This window comes from Artibeus jamaicensis, unplaced genomic scaffold (genome assembly GCF_021234435.1).
Source record: "Artibeus jamaicensis isolate MK-2021 breed Jamaican fruit bat unplaced genomic scaffold, CSHL_Jam_final scaffold_1964, whole genome shotgun sequence".
Classification (NCBI taxonomy): Eukaryota; Metazoa; Chordata; class Mammalia; order Chiroptera; family Phyllostomidae; genus Artibeus; species Artibeus jamaicensis.
The window spans coordinates 69,757,048-69,776,299 of record NW_026522030.1 but is presented as its reverse complement, the minus strand read 5'-3'; the positions used below and the strand labels follow the sequence as shown (position 1 = coordinate 69,776,299).

The 19,252-nt window shown below is 35.5% G+C and overlaps 1 protein-coding gene across 5 annotated transcripts in view; it reads left to right on the top strand.

The window, feature by feature from the left end:
• The window catches only part of ERCC6L2 (ERCC excision repair 6 like 2), a 157,408-nt gene that overhangs the window by 71,246 nt on the left and 66,910 nt on the right, over positions 1–19,252 (top strand). For all 5 annotated transcript variants that reach the window (XM_037141005.2, XM_053656179.1, XM_053656180.1 and 2 more), the window contains 3 exons: positions 1,322–1,393; positions 1,938–2,083; positions 8,786–8,881. In XM_037141005.2, coding sequence (XP_036996900.2) covers positions 1,322–1,393; positions 1,938–2,083; positions 8,786–8,881 — 314 coding nt within the window. The remainder of the gene's footprint in view (positions 1–1,321; positions 1,394–1,937; positions 2,084–8,785; positions 8,882–19,252) is intronic.

Here is a 19,252-nt window from a genome sequence, read left to right as displayed (position 1 = left end):
CCTACATCTGTAAGAATGGAAGGAAGACCAGCACACAAAGCCCAAAGCAACTAGAAGGAAGGAAATAACCAAGATCAAGGCAGAATGAAATATAGAGAGATTGAAAGAACATTTTAAAGGATCAATAAATCTAGGAACTGGTTCTTTGTATAGGTAAACAAAATCAACAAACGTTTAAGCAGATTCATCAAGAAAAAAATGAGAGAGCCAAAATAAATAAAATCAGAAATGAAAGAAGAGAGGTTACAACTGATTCCACAGAAATACAAAGGATTGTAAAAAATTATTAGAAACAACTATATGCTAATAAAATTGAAAACCTGGGTGAAATGGACAAATTTGTAGAAAAATATAATCTTCCAAAACTGAATAAAGAAGAAACAAAGCCTGAACAGACCAGTAACAGCTGACGAAATCAAAGCAGTCATCAGAAATCTCCCGGCACACAAGAGCCCTGGACTGGATGGTTTCACAGGAGAATTTTATAAAACATTTAAGGAAAAGCTAACCCCTGTCCTTCTCAGACTATTACAGAAAATCCAGGAAGAGGGAAGACTCCCAAAGTTTTTTTTTTCTTTCTGAAGCCAGCATCATCTTAATCCCAAAACCAGATAAAGATATGAGAAAGAAAGAAAACTACAGGCCAATATCTCTGATGAACATAGACACTAAAATTGTCAACAAAATATCGGCAAACCACATTCAGCAATACAGTAAAAAGAAATGCCTGTTTTTAAAACGATAGTGTTACTATTATACACAGGCTTTGGATTATTTGTTTCTTCCCTAAAAAGCATTATGTATAGAGGCAGGTTATTGGTATTTTGAGGTCAAAATCAAATGTGGAAGTCAGGCTTATGGTAAAATAGAGAAACCAAGAGGAGAAAATGAGAAGAGGTACATATCTGACTGATAATTTTAAGGAAATAAATATAAAGAGAAAATTTAAATGCTTCCTAAAGGAATGCTACTCTCTAATTCAGTTTCTGAATATTTTGTAGGTATAAACATGTGTATTTTGGAAATTAATCTAGTTATATGTGTCTCATAATCTGAAATTATTTTTATTAAAACAAGATAAAATGAAATAAAATTCTTTAGGGACTTTACCTCATTATTCACAATACGATGATTAATAACATTTCATGTAATATCTAATACTTTATTTCTCTAAGTTGCCAACAATGAAGGGAATTAGGAAAGCTGACTGAGGTTATATTCAATAAAAATACTTCTTAAGAAATTCTCAGGTGATGTTTATATGTACAAAGTGTACACTTAGTTGGAACTGGTTCACTGATACCTTATGCTTCATTTCCAGGTCCTTCAGCAGCTTTTAAGTCATTGCAGGAAAAATAGAGATAAAGTTCTTCTTTTTTCCTTCTCCACCAAGGTGAGTTCTTGATCAGCCCGGCCTTAATAAGGAGAAAGCCTCAAATACATAACGGCATCCAACCATAGGTTGTGTCTTTTACATTCTATAGGAATGGTAGTGAGGTAGCTAAGGAACTTTTAAATCTCAGGATTATTGTCAAATAGCAAACTCGAAGATAGGTTTTTAATTTTCTGTTGATTTTTTTTTGATAGTTAAAATGTTCCTTAAAATATTTAAGACATTTTAAAATACAGGAAATAGCATAAATAAATGAAATATATTTACATAAATCATTTAGCCAATACTTTTTGTATTACTTGGTTTGAGTTTTAAAAATTAAAGCTTGATATTTTTTCCAAAGAACAGTTGCTGAAGGTTAAGGTCAGTTTTAGGATAACAAAATATTTGAGTCGAAAATCAGAAAAATATCTGTTGCTCTTGTAATTACAAGAAAGAAATTTTGAGCAGCAATTATTAATACTTAGTAAATTTTATATCTGTAATGGTGTAGAGCTTATTAAACCATGAATTCGCCTTGCCCATCTCTGTGCCTTTCCTCTAGTTGCTGGACGTGCTGCAGCAGTACTGTATGGCGTCTGGGCTTGACTACCGGCGACTTGATGGAAGTACAAAATCAGAGGAAAGAATCAAGATCGTGAAAGAGTTCAACAGTACACAAGATGTTAACATTTGCCTTGTCTCCACAATGTAAGACAGTAAAATTTGATAGCTAGATTTTTATTTAATTGTTTTTAAGATTTAGGGTAATTTTTAAACTATTAATGAATTTTCAATGGTGGTGGTTATATTGCTTTGTTTTATTTGACTTAAGGGAAAACAGCAAAGGTGCTATTAATTATGATTGAAAAAAACAGTTTCTTGAGGTTTACTTAATCTTTTCTCTCAATTCCCTGGTCATCACTAAATTCCCCTTTATATGTCCAAGTTTACAAAGATAATAATCAAAAAAAAAGTTTTTTTAAGGAATTTTCTGTAGAGTGTTCTGACTCATGTCTGTGGTCACAAGACTGAATTAAATAATTGAGTTATTAATCACCCTGCCTGGTGTAGCTTAGTGGATTGAGCATGGGCTACAAACTAAAGGATCGCTAGTTCAATTCCCAGTCAGGGCACATGCCTGGGTTGCGGGATAGGTCCCCAGTGGGGAATGCCTGAGGGGCAACCACACATTGATGTTTCTCTCCCTTTCTTTCTCTTTCCTTTTTCTTCTCTCTAAAATAAATAAATTTTTAAAATCTTAAAAAAGAAAAACCTTCCATGGGAGAAACTTGCATGCCCATGGAACGAAATACATACATACATACATACATAATTGAGTTATTAATCAAATAATAGAGAATTATTGGTAGCATTGCTTTGCAAACTGTGATCAAGAAGCCCTAGAAAGCTCACAGGGCCTGGCGGCCAGGCATTTCCCTGCTTTGTCTCTACTTAATCTCAATCAGAGCAGCTCCACATTTATAGGTTTTATTAAAATTAAATCATCTCTGTCACCCGTTTATAAGTCTCTAATTAAAACCTTTTAAAGAATATACACTTTAGATGAAGAGTTATTAGTCAATATAAAAACCTAAGTAAAATTAATGTTTTGGGAGGTGACAAATCCATAACTATCAACATCTAATGTAGTATTTTATATATTTGCTCCCACTGTCTTTTAAAAAGAATTTCAAGCAATTTTAAAAATAAAATTATTTATTGTATGATGCAAAAAATAGAAATAAGTCAAAAATTGCTTAATAAGGAAGAAAATGATATGTATGATGAGTGAGCTATCAATACTTACTATTGAGCACTAAAATTATTCTTGAATCCTTGCAGTAAGGCCAAAGGAGAGAAACTCTGGATTCCTAATTTCCTGTGAATTAATTCAAGTTATAATTTGTCCCTTGAGTCATTAACATACAAAGCATTAAATGGCATAGAATACTATCTTCAGTTCATTTTTATAAAATAAACATAAGTATTCTTAAATTTATCAAATAAATGCCTTCAACAGTTCAAATAGTTAGAACTTATGATAAGCAATAATCTCTCAATTAACTCCACCCAGTCTAATTTGGTGAATTCTGCCAAGCTCATAATTATTTTTTTAATTGTATTAGAAATTGCTATTTAATCCATCCATTGGATTTTTTATTTTTATTTAATTTTATTTTTGAAAGAGTTAAAATTGTTTTCTATTTATTTATTTATTATTTTTGTTGGAAACTTATGCTTTATTTTTTATTTTTTTAACATTTTTAATTGTTGTTCAAGTACAGTTTTCTGCCTTTTTCCCCCACTTCTCCCCCTCATCCCAGCCCTCCCTACCTCCCTCCCCCATTTCCACCCCCATTGTTGTTATCCACATGTCCATTATAATTGCTCCTGTAAACCCTTATCCTTTTCCTCCATTACTCCTCCCCTCTCCTCTCTAGTCACTATTCTCAATTTCAATGTCTTTGGTTATATTTTGCTTGCTTGTTTGTTTTGTTGATTAGGTTCCAGTTAAAGTTATTTTTCAAAAGATATAATTCATTTTCTATTACACACAACTTTACATCAATATACTTCAGATTTGTCAGGGAATATTTAGGTGCTCCTAATTGTTCCAATCCCATAAATCATAGTTTGAAAGACTGTTGAGAAAAATAACTTAGTATTTCTCTTAACCTTATTCCAGAAAACTATATCTTTTTTTTTAATCTTTATTTTTTATTTAATTATTTTTCAAGTATGGTTTTCTGTCTATTTCTCCCATCCCAGCCCACCCCGCCCCATGCTCCCCACCTCCCTCCCATTTCCACCCCCCTTAGTTATTGTCCCTGTGTCCTTTATACTTGTTCCTCCCCTTTTTCCCTTAAAATCCCTCCCCTTTTTTCCCCTTAAATTCCCTCCCCTCTCCCCTCTGTATCTTAAAGGTCTCAGATATATGAGTGATGCAGACCCTGGCTGGCAGGGTCTGTGTTCTGTGGCTGCAGCCAACAAATTCACGTGAACTGCAGAAGTCATGTGGAGAGAAAGGGACGGCATGGCCACTCTGAGTGAGAGAGGGCCACATCCCTCACCTGGACAGGCATTTATTGTTTTTCTGGGCACATTACATGGAGTATGGTCCTCATTTACTATGCACAGGTTCACTTTAGGTGGTTACCTTTTACAGAAAACAAAGGATGTTGCTAATTATATCACAGAAGAAGGATATTTTCAAATGGAAAGAGAAAAGTGGTTGAACTGGTTACACTCGTCCTTGGAAGGTTTAGCATAGATTTTAGGAAGTTACTTTAAAGATATGCAGTAAACATTTCCTGCCTCAATTCAGGGTGAGGGAGTTTTAGCAAAAGCAAGCTTCATAACAACCTAGGTACAATGCAGGCCTGATTCGCCGGGGGAGAACCTATCTGTGGGCATGGGTCCTATGTGTGAGACCTTGCTTCCCACAGGCTCTTCCTAGTGGGAGCTGGGCTACATTCCCAAGTCATGCGGAATGGTTCTCTATTTATGAGTGCATTTTTTTTATGTCCCAAAAGAGATTCTAAACCACTCTTCAAATAAGTCATTAGAATCATATATATGTCTATCGTCAACACCTGCTTCTGATTCTTTAGTTTGTTATGTTATTTGACCAGTCTCACACCCATTTGTTCACTTTAGTTGTCTTCACTGACACTTAATTGATATAGGATAAGAAAAATAACATACTTTTTTTCTTTTTCTTTTTGCCTCTGAAAAGCGCGAAGAGCAATAAATGCCTATTGGAGTTATGTGTAAAGTTTCACGAACATTTAAAGAATAGGCATATAAAAAAAACCATAAAAGGATAGTTATGTTTAAACCTGAACCCTTATAGATAAAGTTTCATTAGAAGGAAAAGCAGGTTTATGTAAAGGGGCATTTTAGACAGAGATAACAGCTTAAGGTACAAAAATGACCAGGGAATTTAAGTGGTTAGAGCTTAGGATACTAAAGCTCTTATGGGTATATGACTAAATATGAGGAATCATTAGTTAATTTAACAAAAACCATATTGAGCATTCTGTGACAGGTCCTGGAGAAGAAAAGATGTAAAAGGTTCAGATCCCGCTCTTTTAAAGTTTGTAACTAAAAAAAATATATATGAGGATGGAGGGAAGAGTTAAGATATGTTAAAAGGGTGGTTTCAAAATAGTATGGTAAGTGCTGGTAGAAGGAAGCACAAAGGAGAAATAACTAGTTCATCCTTCATTAGCAATGCTGAAGGACAAGCAGAAGTCAGCCAGGCAAAGAAGAGAGCCAAGAAAATTGTCAGTGATGTATGAAGGCAACTTTAAGTATATTGATAGTTATATGAGATAAAGTTTGAGTATGTAAGAGTTGAGTTGGTCTCTGATGGACAAGGATAAAGGGATTTAAAACAGAAGACTGCCATACTTGTTTCTTGTATTCTGTGCTTAAAATAATTTTATGTAGGATGAGAATGAATTTAAGGTCTGAGGTAAGGGAAGTCAGTTAAGAAATCAATGAAATAATATTATGACTTACAGGTTCAATATAGTAAGGCCTTGAAATAGGGCAGGAAAAATAGGAATGGAGAAGGTACTAGAGAAAAAAAATTGAGCTAAATTTGATAGGATTTGCTATTGGATAGTTTTTAGTTTTTGCAGGGGGTTTTCCCCTTTAAGTCTGTCAGTGACAAATTCTCTTAGTTTTTCTTAATTTAAGGATGTCATGATTTTCCCTTCATTCTTGAAGGATATTTTTGCTAGATATAGAATTCTAGATTGACAGTTCTTTCAGCACTAGAAAAATGTTGTACTCCTTCCTTCTGGCCTCCATGATTTCTGATGAGAAAGCTGCTGCCATTTGAATTTGTTTTCTGTAAAAGTAATGTTTTGTTATTCTCTTACTGCTTTCAAGAGTTTTTTCTTTGTGTTTTGTTTTCAGAGGTTTAATTATGATGCATCTTGGCATGGGTTTCTTTGGATTTATCTGTTTTGGAGTTCATACAACTTCTTGAATGTGTAGGTTTTTAGCTTTTCTCAAATTTGGGAAGTTTTTAGCCATATGTGTTCAAATACTTTTTCAGCCTCTCTTTTTTCTCCTTCTAGTAACAGAAAGATTAGCTCTTCTGTTACTGTTCCTCAGGTCTCTAAGACTATGTTAATTTTTTTCAGTATATTTTCTTCCTGTTCTTTAGATTGGGTAAATAATATTGACCTCTTCTCATGTTTATACATTCTGTTCTCTGTCATTTCCATTGTACTATCAAGTTCATTTCAGCAAGTTTTGTAATTCAGTTATTTTTCAGTTCTAAAATTTAATTTGTTTTTTATTTTTATTTTATTATTTTTTTAATTTTATTTTTTATTGATTATGCCATTATCCTCTCTTTCTATTTCCCTATATCCCGAAACTTTCTATTTTTAGTTTGTTTCAAGCATATCTGTAATTTCTTATCAAAGCATTTTTATCACAACTGCATTAAAATTCTTATCAGATAATTCCAACATCTAATTAATTGTTGTCATCTGTTGATTGCCTTTTCTCATTCAAGTTGAGATTTTTCTGGTTCTTGGTCTGACTAGTATTTTTTTTTCAACATAACTGAAAAAAGAAAGAAAAGCTTTAAGCATTTGGTTAATGTTGTTCAAGTACACTTGTCTCCATTTCCCCTCCATCACTCTCACCCATCCCAGCCATCCCCAACTCCCACCCTCAATCCTACCACCCTACCGTTGGTTTTGTCCAGGTGTTCTTTATGCATGTTCCTGACAACCCTTCCTCTTTCTCCCCCACTGTCCCCTCCTACCTCCCCTCTAATTACTGTCAGTTTGTTCTTAATTTCAATGTCTCTGGTTATATTTTGCTTACTTTTTTCTTTTGTTGGTTAGGTTCCACTTATAGGTGAGATCATATGGTATTTGTCTTTCACTGCCTGGCTTATTTCACTTAGCATAATGGTCTCCAGATCCATCCATGCTGTCATGAAGGGTAGGAGCTCTTTCCTTCTTTCTTTCTGCTGCATAGTATTCCATCATATAAATGTACTAGTTTTTTGATCCACTTATTTACTGATGGGCACTTAGGTTACTTCCAGTACTTGCCTATTGAAAATTGTGCTGCTCTAAACATTGGGGTGCATAGGTTCTTTTGAATTGGTGTTTCAGGATTCTTAGGGTATAGCCCCAGCATTGAAATTGCCAGGTAGTAATTTTTTATTGTGTGCTGTACATTTTTTAGTATTATGTTATAAGACTTTATATCTTATTTAAATCTGTTTTAACCAGACACCCTGCCAGACACATAGGGATGGAAATTCATATATTCTACTTGGCCTCTGTTGAATCCTGAGAGTGAGGTACTTCATTACTATTTCTGGATGGCCTCCACTGGCACTGCAGATGAGGACCTGGTTATCACTGGGAAGAAATGAAAGTCTTAGCTCCTCAATCAGTCTTTTCTGACACCACACGAGCAGGGGTTAAAAGCGTCTCATTACATTCAATCAAGATTGGAAGTTTAGTCTTTTCACTTAATCTTTACTGACTAGATTGAGGGTAAGGCCACAGATCTTTTTCTGTGGTCTTTGCAGGAATAGGCTGATTTTGTCTAACATTTTTCTGTCTTAAAAAAGCTACATCTTTCCTTTATTTGGCCCAAGGAAGGATTTACTTGGGGCTTTTTTGTCCGTGACTATTGGCATTTCCAGTTCACTAGCTTCTGCAAAACCCAGTCTGGGATATATTGGACAAGAAAAAAAGGCCAGGAAACTCACTGCCATGTCATTGTTCATGTCTTGTAATTCCTACCCAGTCTGTGTTCTTGCTACCTTTTAGTGTGTTGTGTTTATTTGATATATAATACCCAGGATTTTCATTTAGCAGCACTTAGTGGCAGAATAAGGAGAAGTGTATCTACTCCTGGCTTGATTTTTTTTAAATGTGCACATTACTTTACTTAGCCACAGTATACCATATTTTGCCATGTAAAATGCATTCTCATGTATAAGGTGCACCACATTTTGGTGCATGGTTATACATAGGATTATTATGCCCATTATACCCATAATACGTAATCATTATACCCATGTATATATTGTGCATTCTTATTTTTCCTCAAAAATTTAGGCAAAAAGTGTATATTATACATGGCAAAATATTGTATTAACAGTTTTTAAAAATTATATTATGAAAATTTTACAGGAATAGTATTTGAGTATAATCAGCACAGTCTGCTTATATAAACTCTAATAGTCAAATTTTTTAGGGATGGTATGGATTTCATTTGTGACATATTTGTGTTTTAATCACCTTACTTTTACTATGTGAGTGCAATATCATGTTGATTTGGTTATAGAAATATGGCACAATTGAGTTATAGGATAAAAAATTTTGTTTTTACTGTTTTAATGTGCTCTGTTTTCTCTAGGGCCGGTGGACTAGGCCTCAATTTTATTGGTGCCAATGTTGTTGTATTATTTGATCCTACTTGGAATCCAGCCAATGATCTTCAAGCCATCGACAGGTATAATACTGAAAAAATGTAAAGTGACCTGCAAATAATTTTAATCTAAACATTTTTCTGAATTGGTTAGGTTATCATATGACTGTGATTAGAAGATACGGAAAACCTTGTTAAAAAAAGCTATTTAAGATAACCATAGAGTTCTGAATCCAAGAGGATTCTTTATTTCTGAGTCCAAGAGGAGAGGACTCTTTATTCATTTACCTAAATATAATAATAGCTACTTATTTTTTGTTCATATCAAAATCCCATCGATATGTCAGAGTTGATTTAAGGAGAAAAAATAAGTCCACAGTACTTTAGGAAAATAGGAAAGGTTGCTACTAGTAGATCAGAAGTATCGAGAAACTCTTGCAGTACAGAATGAAAAAAGAATCTGTGTGATCAAGAAACCAGCAGAGTAAAACCACAATCACAGTTGATTGAAGAGCACAGAGGAAGAAATTAATGTTTTAGAACATAAATAATGACTTAAACTGGAAAGAAAACATACATACATGCATCTTGGTGATATTTCTAAGTTCCATAGATAAAGAGAAGGGTTAAAAGATGCCAGAGTGAGAATGAGGGAGAGAAAATTATTTATAAAAACAGACAAAAAAAACAGTTTATCACAAAGAAATTTGTGTTAATGTATATATGATACATAAAGCAATTATATTTGACATCAGTAACATACAAGCAGGGCCAGAACTTTTTTAAAAAAGGTTTTTTAATGCAACTGAAGTTAAGTTGGTATCAACTTGAAATAAATTGTTATAACTTTTGGATGTTATATGTAATCTGCAGGGTAACCACAAATATGTATATAATGTACACAAAAGGAAATTAGAAAAAAGTTAATATGACACTTAAAAATCAGGTAAACACAAAGGAAGGCATTAATGGATGAAATGAAGGAGAAAATAGCTATGAGTTATAAAGAGAATAAATAAAATGGCAAAAGTAATTTCTTCCATATCATTAATTTCTTTAAATGCAAATGGGTTAAATTCCCCAATCAAGAAACGTAGATTGGTAAAGTGGATTAGAATTAGTATCCAACTGCATGCTGTCTGTGAGACTTTGGTAGGTCTAAGGACATGCATACATTGAAAGTGAAAGGATGAAAAAGAGATTTCATGCAAAGAGTAACCAAAACACAGGAGAAGTGGTTACACTAATATCAGACAAAATAGACTTTAAATTGAAAGAGGCAAATAAAGATGTTATACAGTGAGAAAAGATTCAGTTCACCAAGAAGCTGTAACAATCAAACAAAAATGCTCCAAATATGTAAAACATTGACACTATTAAAAGTAAAAATAACTAGCTCCACAATAATGGTAGGAGAGTTCAATACTCCACTTTCAATAATGGATAGAACTTCCTATCAGAAGATCAATAAGGAGAGGATTTTAATAACACAAACAAATTGGACCTCATAGACCTATATCGAAATGGTCTCAAAGCAATAGCATAATATACATTTTTCTCAAGTATCAATGTAACATTTTCCACAATAGACCCTATGGATCACTAAATAAGTCTTAATAAATTTAAAATAATTGCAATTATAAATTTTTTCCCAGTTACAATAAAATGAAAATGAAATCTGTGGTGGAAGAAACACTAGAAAATTCACAGGTATATTGAAATTAAACAACACACTCTTAAGCAACCAGTGGGTCAAAAAGAAATTGCAGGAGGAGGAAGATGGCAACGAGGTAGGAGGGAGCAGATTCCACTTCCCCCTACACAGGAGAAAAACCTAGCCAATCTATGGAGGAACAGAGCAAACAGCCAACAGTACCACAGCTTAAATGAAGATAGGAGACCAAAAATTATAGCGGACACTGAAAAACCAAAGGGTAAGGAGAGTGCTTCAGGACAATAAAGTCCCATGGACCAGCTCGGGGACCAGGGCAGCTGTAGCCCCAGGCTCAGTGCCCACAGCAGGGTCTGCCAGAGTCCTTGGGAGAGAGCCAGGTCAACTGCTCCCTCTGCCCCTGGCCAAACAAGGTTTGAGCAGCACTGGGAGAGACCAGGTCGCTTGAAGTCGCAGAGGTGAATAAGGACAAAGAGGCAAACACAGGGGCTGCGATCAACCACAGAGTCTGTGGTCACTGGCTTGGGAAAGTTGAGAGTCGCACAGTAAGGGGCGCTGACCCCTATAGTCACTGGTATGGCTGGAGAATTGGGCTGTGTGGAGCAGCAGACCTGAGTAGGAGGAATTTCTCAAAAAGAAAAACTGTTTGGGGAATTCTGCAACAGTCACTCAGCCTACTCCCCAACCAGCCGTGCAGCGATCCCAAGGTTGTGCAGAAGGTTGCATTGAAGACCCTGTGCACCCCCATAGCAATGGGAAAGGTTTGCGCCCAAACCCACAGAGCCCAGGCAGCCTGGCCAAGCTGGCGATCATTTGCCCGCATCCCAGCCCACAGTGGTAACACCAGGGAAAGAGTGCTCTGAGAAAGACCTGGATCCCACAACCAAGGCACTGGGGAGAGGTGCCAGACTAGCTCTAGGGAGACTGTGAGCAAGACTGGCTGAGTGCACATGGAGAAGGGAGAGAAGCCATACCAATCGCCCCTCACCCTGCTACAGCCACCAAGACCAGAAAAACCGGTTTGGCCAGTTTGAAAACAAAATAGTTTTCAAACAGTTTTTTTGTTCGTTTTTTAAGTAGTCTTTTATTTTTAATTTTTATTATTGTTTTACCTTTCAGTACTGTTTTCCTCTCTTTCCCTCTTTCTTGTTTTATTCTTCCTTTCTTTCCAATTTTATGTCTTCTTCCTCCCTTCTCCTGCTTTTTCTTCTTTTTTTCTTTTTAAACACCCACAAGTGAGATGAAAAAAAACCTGGAACTGTGAAAACACTAGAGTTGGACCCAAAGAGAGGGCATCCCAACAGTTGAGACAGTGAGACAAATCTCACTTTGCTATTACAGAGAACCTGCAAGTTATTGCGTATTTGTATTATCATTATTTTTTCATTATTCTTACATGTTTTATTTTACTAGTATTTTTGTATTCCTCTTTTTTCTGTATAGTCTTCTTTACTTGGCTGGTTATATTGTATCATTTGACAGGTTTCCTCTGTTCTCTCTTTCACAGTGATTGCTAATTTACTGTCTTTCACATCATTTGTGTTCCTTTAACACACTGCTCAAGGTCCTATACCCCCTATTCTTGTTCTCCAAATCACCTAGATTCTGTCATATGATGGTTGCTCTAATATTGTAAATATTAGTGTAAGTAATAGCTGTTCCATACCATTGTAAATACTTCACAACACCCCTCCCAGATCTTAACCCACTTCGTGGTTTCCTGAACTCTATTACCGTAGTAGTTGCTTCTATTCTCTCAGACACTACACCTATTTACTATCCTTTACTCTCACCTTACCTCAGAATCTGACCTCCCACAACTTCACCGCTTTCTAGATCTAACTCACAATTCTTCCCTCCCCAGCAAGAGTCTTATCTTCTTTCCATCCTTTCTTAAAAATTGCTAGTTGGGTGGAAGATCACGGTTAACACTAAACATAGCCAAAGGATCTCCTATCTCTTCTCTACTGGCTGCTACTGTAAATATAGAATACTGTCTTACTGTCTTAAATCGTTTTGCCTTCTACTCTAACTAATCACAAAAAGAGTAAGTGGAAGTGATGAGCACCAGGATACCCACTGGAAGAGGAAACCCAACAACAAAGGACTCATTAACAGATAACAATAGAAGAAGGTGAAGGAGGGAGTAGAAACCACACAAACCTCAATTCAGGTCCTATCTGGAAATACAACTAAATAGTGGAGGACTTACCCAGTACAAACAACAGAACAAGAGCAAATGAGAATCCTCAAAACCTTGTATACACAGAAAAACGAGCTTCAACACAACCTACCCTCATCAGCACATCAAAATACAAGAAGTGGTGGACAGAGTGACCCTTAGTTAACAAACTGGTGGGAAGCACCCACCAAAGAAAGACCTAACAACTGTCAAAGCCCAAAGACAAATACAGAGCCAACTTAAACAACAGCACAAGACCAGTGAGCTTGAGAGATCAAGGAGACTACACCACTGAATCTCACAGGTATTCTACCACAGAACTTCACACCATAAACTCGGGGAGCCAGAACAGATCAATGTAAGAAGCTGAAGCTAACAAGAAGAGTCTCACAAACAATGGGAAAACAAAGAAACAATCCCCAAATGAAAGGAAAGGAGGAAACCTCAGAGAGAATGCTAAATGAAATAGAGGCAACTCAACTATCAGATATTGAGATCAAAGCATTGGTTATCAGGAAACTCAATGAGCTCACAGCAAATTACCAGAAACTACAGGGAAATTACAATAAACTCACTGCAAAATATATTAATGTGTAAAAGGAAATAGAAACTATCAACAAGGGCCAAGAGGAAATAAAGAATACAATTTCTGAACTGAAGAACACAGTAGAGGAATCAAAAGCAAGATCGATGAAATAGAAGATCGGATCAGCGGGCTAGAGGCCAAAAGAAAAAATTGCCCAGAAAGAGCAAGAAAAGGAAAAGAGGCTCAGAAAGAATGAAGAAGGATTAAGAGAAGTACAACACAATATGAAACATAATAATATCTGAACAATCGGGATACCAGACGGAGAAGAAGAGGAGAAAGGGATGGAAAATTTATCTGAAAAAGTAATAAGGGAAAACTTCCCTAATTTGATGAGAGAAAAAGTTACACAACTCCAGGAAACACAGAGAGTCCCAATCAAAAGGAACCCAAAGAGGCCAACTTCAAGACACATCATAATTAAAGTGGCAAAATTCCAAGACAAACAGAGAATCTTAAAGGCAGCAAGGGAAAAACAGGAAGGGACATACAAGGGAGCCCCAATAAGGTTAGCAGCTGACTTCTCAGTGGAAACACTCCAAGCTAGAAGAAAATGGCAAGAAATATTCTGAATAATGAGAACCAGAGGCCTGCAACCAAGACTATTTTACCCAGCAAGGCTCTCAATCAAGATAGAAGGCCAAATAAGGAGATTCTAAGACAAAAGAAGTCTAAAACAATACACCTTTACCAAACCAGCTCTGCGAGAGATGCTGAAGTACCTGCTTTAAGGAAAGGAAGGAAAAGAAAAAAGAGGGGAACACATGTATGAAAATGGCAATGAATAACTACCCAGGAATAATAACCTTAAATGTAAATGGATTAAATACGCCAATCAAAAGACATAGAATAGCTGAATGGATAAGAAAGCATGACCCACACATATGCTGCCTACAAGAGACACACCTCAGGACAAAAGACCTACACAGACTGATAGTGAAGGGCGGGAAACAACTTTTCCAAGCAAATGGACAGGAAAACAAATCCAGGGTAGCAATACTCATATCAAACAAACTAGACTTCCAAAAAAGGGCCATAAAGAGAGACCCAGAAGGTCACTTCATAATACTCAAGGGAAGAATCAACCAAGAAGATATAAACATTGTCAATATATCTATGAACCCAGCATAGGAGCACCCAGATGCATAAAGAAAATCTTAGAGGACTTCAAGAAAGGTATTAACAGCAACATAACTGTAGTCGGGGATTTTAACACCCCATGTCAAAAGTGGACAGATATAAACAAAATATCAACAAAGATATTGTGGCATTGAACAATGCCTTAGATGAAATGGACTTCACTGATATATAGAGAGGCTTTCATCCCAGAGAAGCATCTTTTCAAATGCACACGGAATATTTTCAAAGATAGACCATATAATAGGACACAATATAAGCCTCAACAAATTCAAGAAAATTGAAATCATATTGAGCATTTTCTCTGACTACAAGGGACTGAAACTAGAAACCAACCCCAAGGAAAAAACACCCAAACACTCAAAGTCATGGACATTGAATAGCATGCTATTAAACAACAAATGGGTCAAGAATGAAATTAGGAAAGAAATCAAAAGGTTTCTGGAAACAAATGAAAATGAACTCACAACAACCCAAAACTTATGGGACACAGCGAAGGCAGTCCTAGAGGGAAGTTCATAGTGATACAGGCCTACCTAAGAAAGATAGAAATATTTCAAACAACCTAACCATACATCTCCAAGAACTTGAGGAACAACAACAAAGACAGCCCAGAGCTAGTAGAAGGAAGGAAATAACCAAGATCAGAGCAGAATTAAATGACATAGAAACTAAAAGCACAATTTTAAGGATCAATGAATCCAGGAGTTGGTTCTTTGAGAAGATAAACAAAATAGACAAGCCTTTAAGCAGGCTCATCAAGACAAAAAGAGAGAGGACCCAAATAAACACAATCAGAAATGAAAGAGGAGAGATTACAATGGACACCACAGAAATACAAAGGATTATAAGAAATTACTATGAAGAATTGTATGCCAAGAAATCTGAAAACCTAGGTGAAATGGACACATTTCTAGAAAAATATAGTTTTCCAAAACTCAATGAAGAAGCAAAAAGCTTGAACAGACCAATAACAGCAGAAGAAATTGAAGCAGTAATCAAAAAACTCCTGACACACAAAAGCCCTGGACAAGGTGATTTTACAGGAGAATTCTACAAAGCATTTAAGGAAGAGCTAACCCCTATTCTTCACAGACTATTGTAAAAAACCCAGTGATAGGGAACACTCACAAACTCTTTTTTTGAAGCCAGCATCATCCTAATCTCAAAACCAGGTAAAGACAACAAAGAAAGAAAACTTCAGGCTAATATCGCTGATGAACCTAGATGCTAAAATCCTCAACAAAATATTGGCAAACTGCATCCAACAATACATTAAAAGGATCATACACCATGACCAAGTGGGATTCATCCCAGGGATGCAAGGATGGTTCAGTATTCGCAAATGAGTAAATGTAATATACCACATAAACAAAAGCCAAAGATAAATATCACACGATCATATCAATAGATGCAGAAAAAGCATTTGATGATAAAAGCACTCGGCAAAGTAGGAATAGAGGGAGCATTCCTCAACATAATAAAGGCCATATATGAGAGACCTACAGCCAACATCATACTCAATGGGCAAAAACTAAAATCTTTTCCACTAACATCAGGAAAAAGACAAGGTTGTCCACTTTCACCACTTCTATTCAATATAGTATTGGAATTCTTAGCCACAGCAACCAGACAAGAAAAGGAAATAAAAGACATCCAAATCAGAAAGGAGGAAAAAACTGTCATTGTTTGCAGATGACATGATAGTGTACATACAGAATGCGAAAGACTCCACCTAAAAACTGCTCAACCTAATAAATAAATTTGATGAAACAGCGGGATACAAAGTCAGTATCCAGAAATCAAAGGCATTTTTGTATATCAACAATGAAACAGCAGAAGCAGAAATGAAGAAAAAAATCCCATTTGATATAGCAACAAGAAAAATAAAATGCCTAGGAATAAACCTAACAAAGGAGTTAAAAGACCTTTATGCAGAAAACTACACAACACTGAAGAAAGAAATCAAGGAATACACAAACAAATGGAGACATATACCATGTTTATGGATCAGAAGAATTAACTTCATCAAAATGTCCATACTATGCAAAGCCATTTACAGATTCAATGCAATCTCTATTAAAGTACCAATGGCACATTTAACAGACATAGAACAAACACTTCAGAAATTTATATGGAACCATAAACAACCCCGAATAGCAGCTGCAATTTTGAGAAGAGAGAAGTAGGAAGGATCACAATACCTGATACCAAACTGTAGTACAAGGCCACTGTAATCAAAACAGCCTGGTACTGGCATAAAAACAGGCACACAGACCAGTGGAACAGAACAGAGAGCCCAGAAATAAACCCAAGTCTGTATGATCAATTAATATTTGAGAAAGGGGGCAGAAACAGAAATTGGAGTATAAATGGCCTCTTCAACAAATTGTGTTGGAAGAACTGGACAGCTATGTGCAAAAAAATAAAACTCGAGCACCAACTTACACCATACACAAAAATAAATTCAAGGTGGATAAAAGACTTAAATGTAAGTCGTGACACCATTAACATCCTAGAGGAGAACATAGGCAGGAGAATATCAGATATTTGACGTAACAGCGTTTTTACTGATATATCCCCTAGAGCAAGGAACACAAAGGAAAGAATAAACAAATGGGATTTCATCAAACTAAAAGCCCTGCACAGCTAAAGAAAATAGTATTAAAATAAAAAGACAACTAACTGTATGGGAAAACATATTTGCCAATGATACCTCAGACAAGGGTTTAATCTCCAAAATATACGAAGAACTTAACACGACTCCACTCTAAGAAGACAAGCAACTTAAGTAACTACATTTTGCCCAATTAAAAAGTAGCAGACTGGTACAAGCACTATGGAAAACACTATGGAATTTTCTCAGAAAACTAAAAATGGATCTGCCCTTTGAACCAGCAATTCCACTGCTAGGATTATATCCTAGGAACCCTGAAACACCAATCCAAAAGAACCTATGCCCCCCAATCTTCATAGCAGCACAATTTACAATAGGCAAGTGTTGGAAGCAACCTAGGTGCCCATGAGTAAATGAATGGGTCAAAAAACTATGGTTCATTTACACAATGGAATTCTATGCAGCAGAAAGGAAGAATGAGCTCCTACCCTTTGCAGCATCATGGATGGAACTGGAAAGCATTATGCTAAGCAAAATAAACCAGGTGGTGAAAGACAAATACCATATAATCTCACCTTTAACGGGAACCTAAACAACAAAACAGACAAACAAGCAAAATATAACCAAAGACACTGAAATAGAGAACAGGCTTACAGTGTCCAGAGGGGAGAGGGGAGGGAATTTCAGGGGAAAAGGGGAAGGGTTTACAGGAACTAGTATAGAGGACATATGGACAAAAACTAAGGGGGGTGGAAATGGGAGGGAGTGGGGGAGCACTGGGGGGGTGGACTGGGATGGTCACAAAAAATACAGAAGACTGTACTTGAACAACAATTAAATTAAACTTTTTAAAGAAATGCAAAGGAAATTAGAAGAGTTCTTCAAAAAGTTAAAACACAACATATGAAACGTTATGGGATGCAGCAAAAGCAGTGCTAAGAGGGAAATCTATAGCTGTAAATGTTTACATTAAAAATAAAGAAAAGTTTCAAGTTAGTAATCTAACCTAACACCTTAAGTAACTAGAAAAGGGAAAACAAACTAAACTCAAAAGAAGCAAGAGAAAGGAAATAGTAAAAATTAGAGCAGAGATTAAAAAATAGAGATTAAAAAACAAAATAAAGTCAACAAAACCAAGAATTGCTTTTTCAAAAAGGTTAACAAACTCGACAAACCTTTACCTAAATAGAGAAAAAACACTAATAAATAAAATCAGAAATTAAAAGAGAGACATTACTACTGACTTTACAAAAATATAAAATAATTATAAGACAATACTACAAATAATTATATACCAAGAAATTGTACAGCCTAGTGAAATGGACAAATTCCTAGAAACATGTAAACTACAAAGACTCATAAAGAAATAAAAAATATGAATACATCTACAACTAGTAAAAAGATCAAATCACTAATGAAAACTGCCAACAAACAAAAGCCCAGGACAAAGATGGCTTCACTGGTGAATACTACAAACATTTAACGAAGACTTAATACCAGTCTTTTTCAAACTTGAGCAGAAATTGGAAGAGGAAAGAATACTTCCTAATTAATTCTATGAGACCAACATTGCATTGATACTAAAGCCAGACAAAGACCAATAAGCAAAGAAAATTACTAACCAATATTTCTTACAAATATTGATGTAAAAATCCTCAACAAAATACTGGCAAAGCAAATTTAACAGCATATTAAAATAACAATATACCACAACCAAGTGGGATTTATTTTTGTTTTGACATGCAAAAATCAATCAGTGTAATACACTATATTAACAGAATGAAGGAAAAAGATACATGATCATTTGATGCAGAAAAGGCATTTGGCAAAATTCAACATTTTTATGATAATAACACTAAACAAACTAGGGATGGGAGGAACTATCTAAATATAATAAAGCTATTTTATAAAAAACCCACAGATGACTTCATAGTTATGGTAAAAGAATTAGTGCTTTCTTCTAAGATCAGGAACAAGGCAAAAATACCTGCTTTTACCACTTTTGTGAACATAGCCAGTGCCATTAGGTGAGAAAAGAAAATAAAGATGTCCAAGGTCGAAAGGAAGAAAAATAATGATCCCTGTTTACAGACCACATGATCTTATATGTAGGAAACCTTGAAAGTTCCACATGCAAAAGAAAAAAGAACAGTTACAGCTAATAAATTGATTGCAGAAAGTTATAGGGTATAGTCAACATTAAAAAAATCAGTTGTATTTTCATACACTAGCAATGAACAATCTGAAAAGAAAATTAAGCA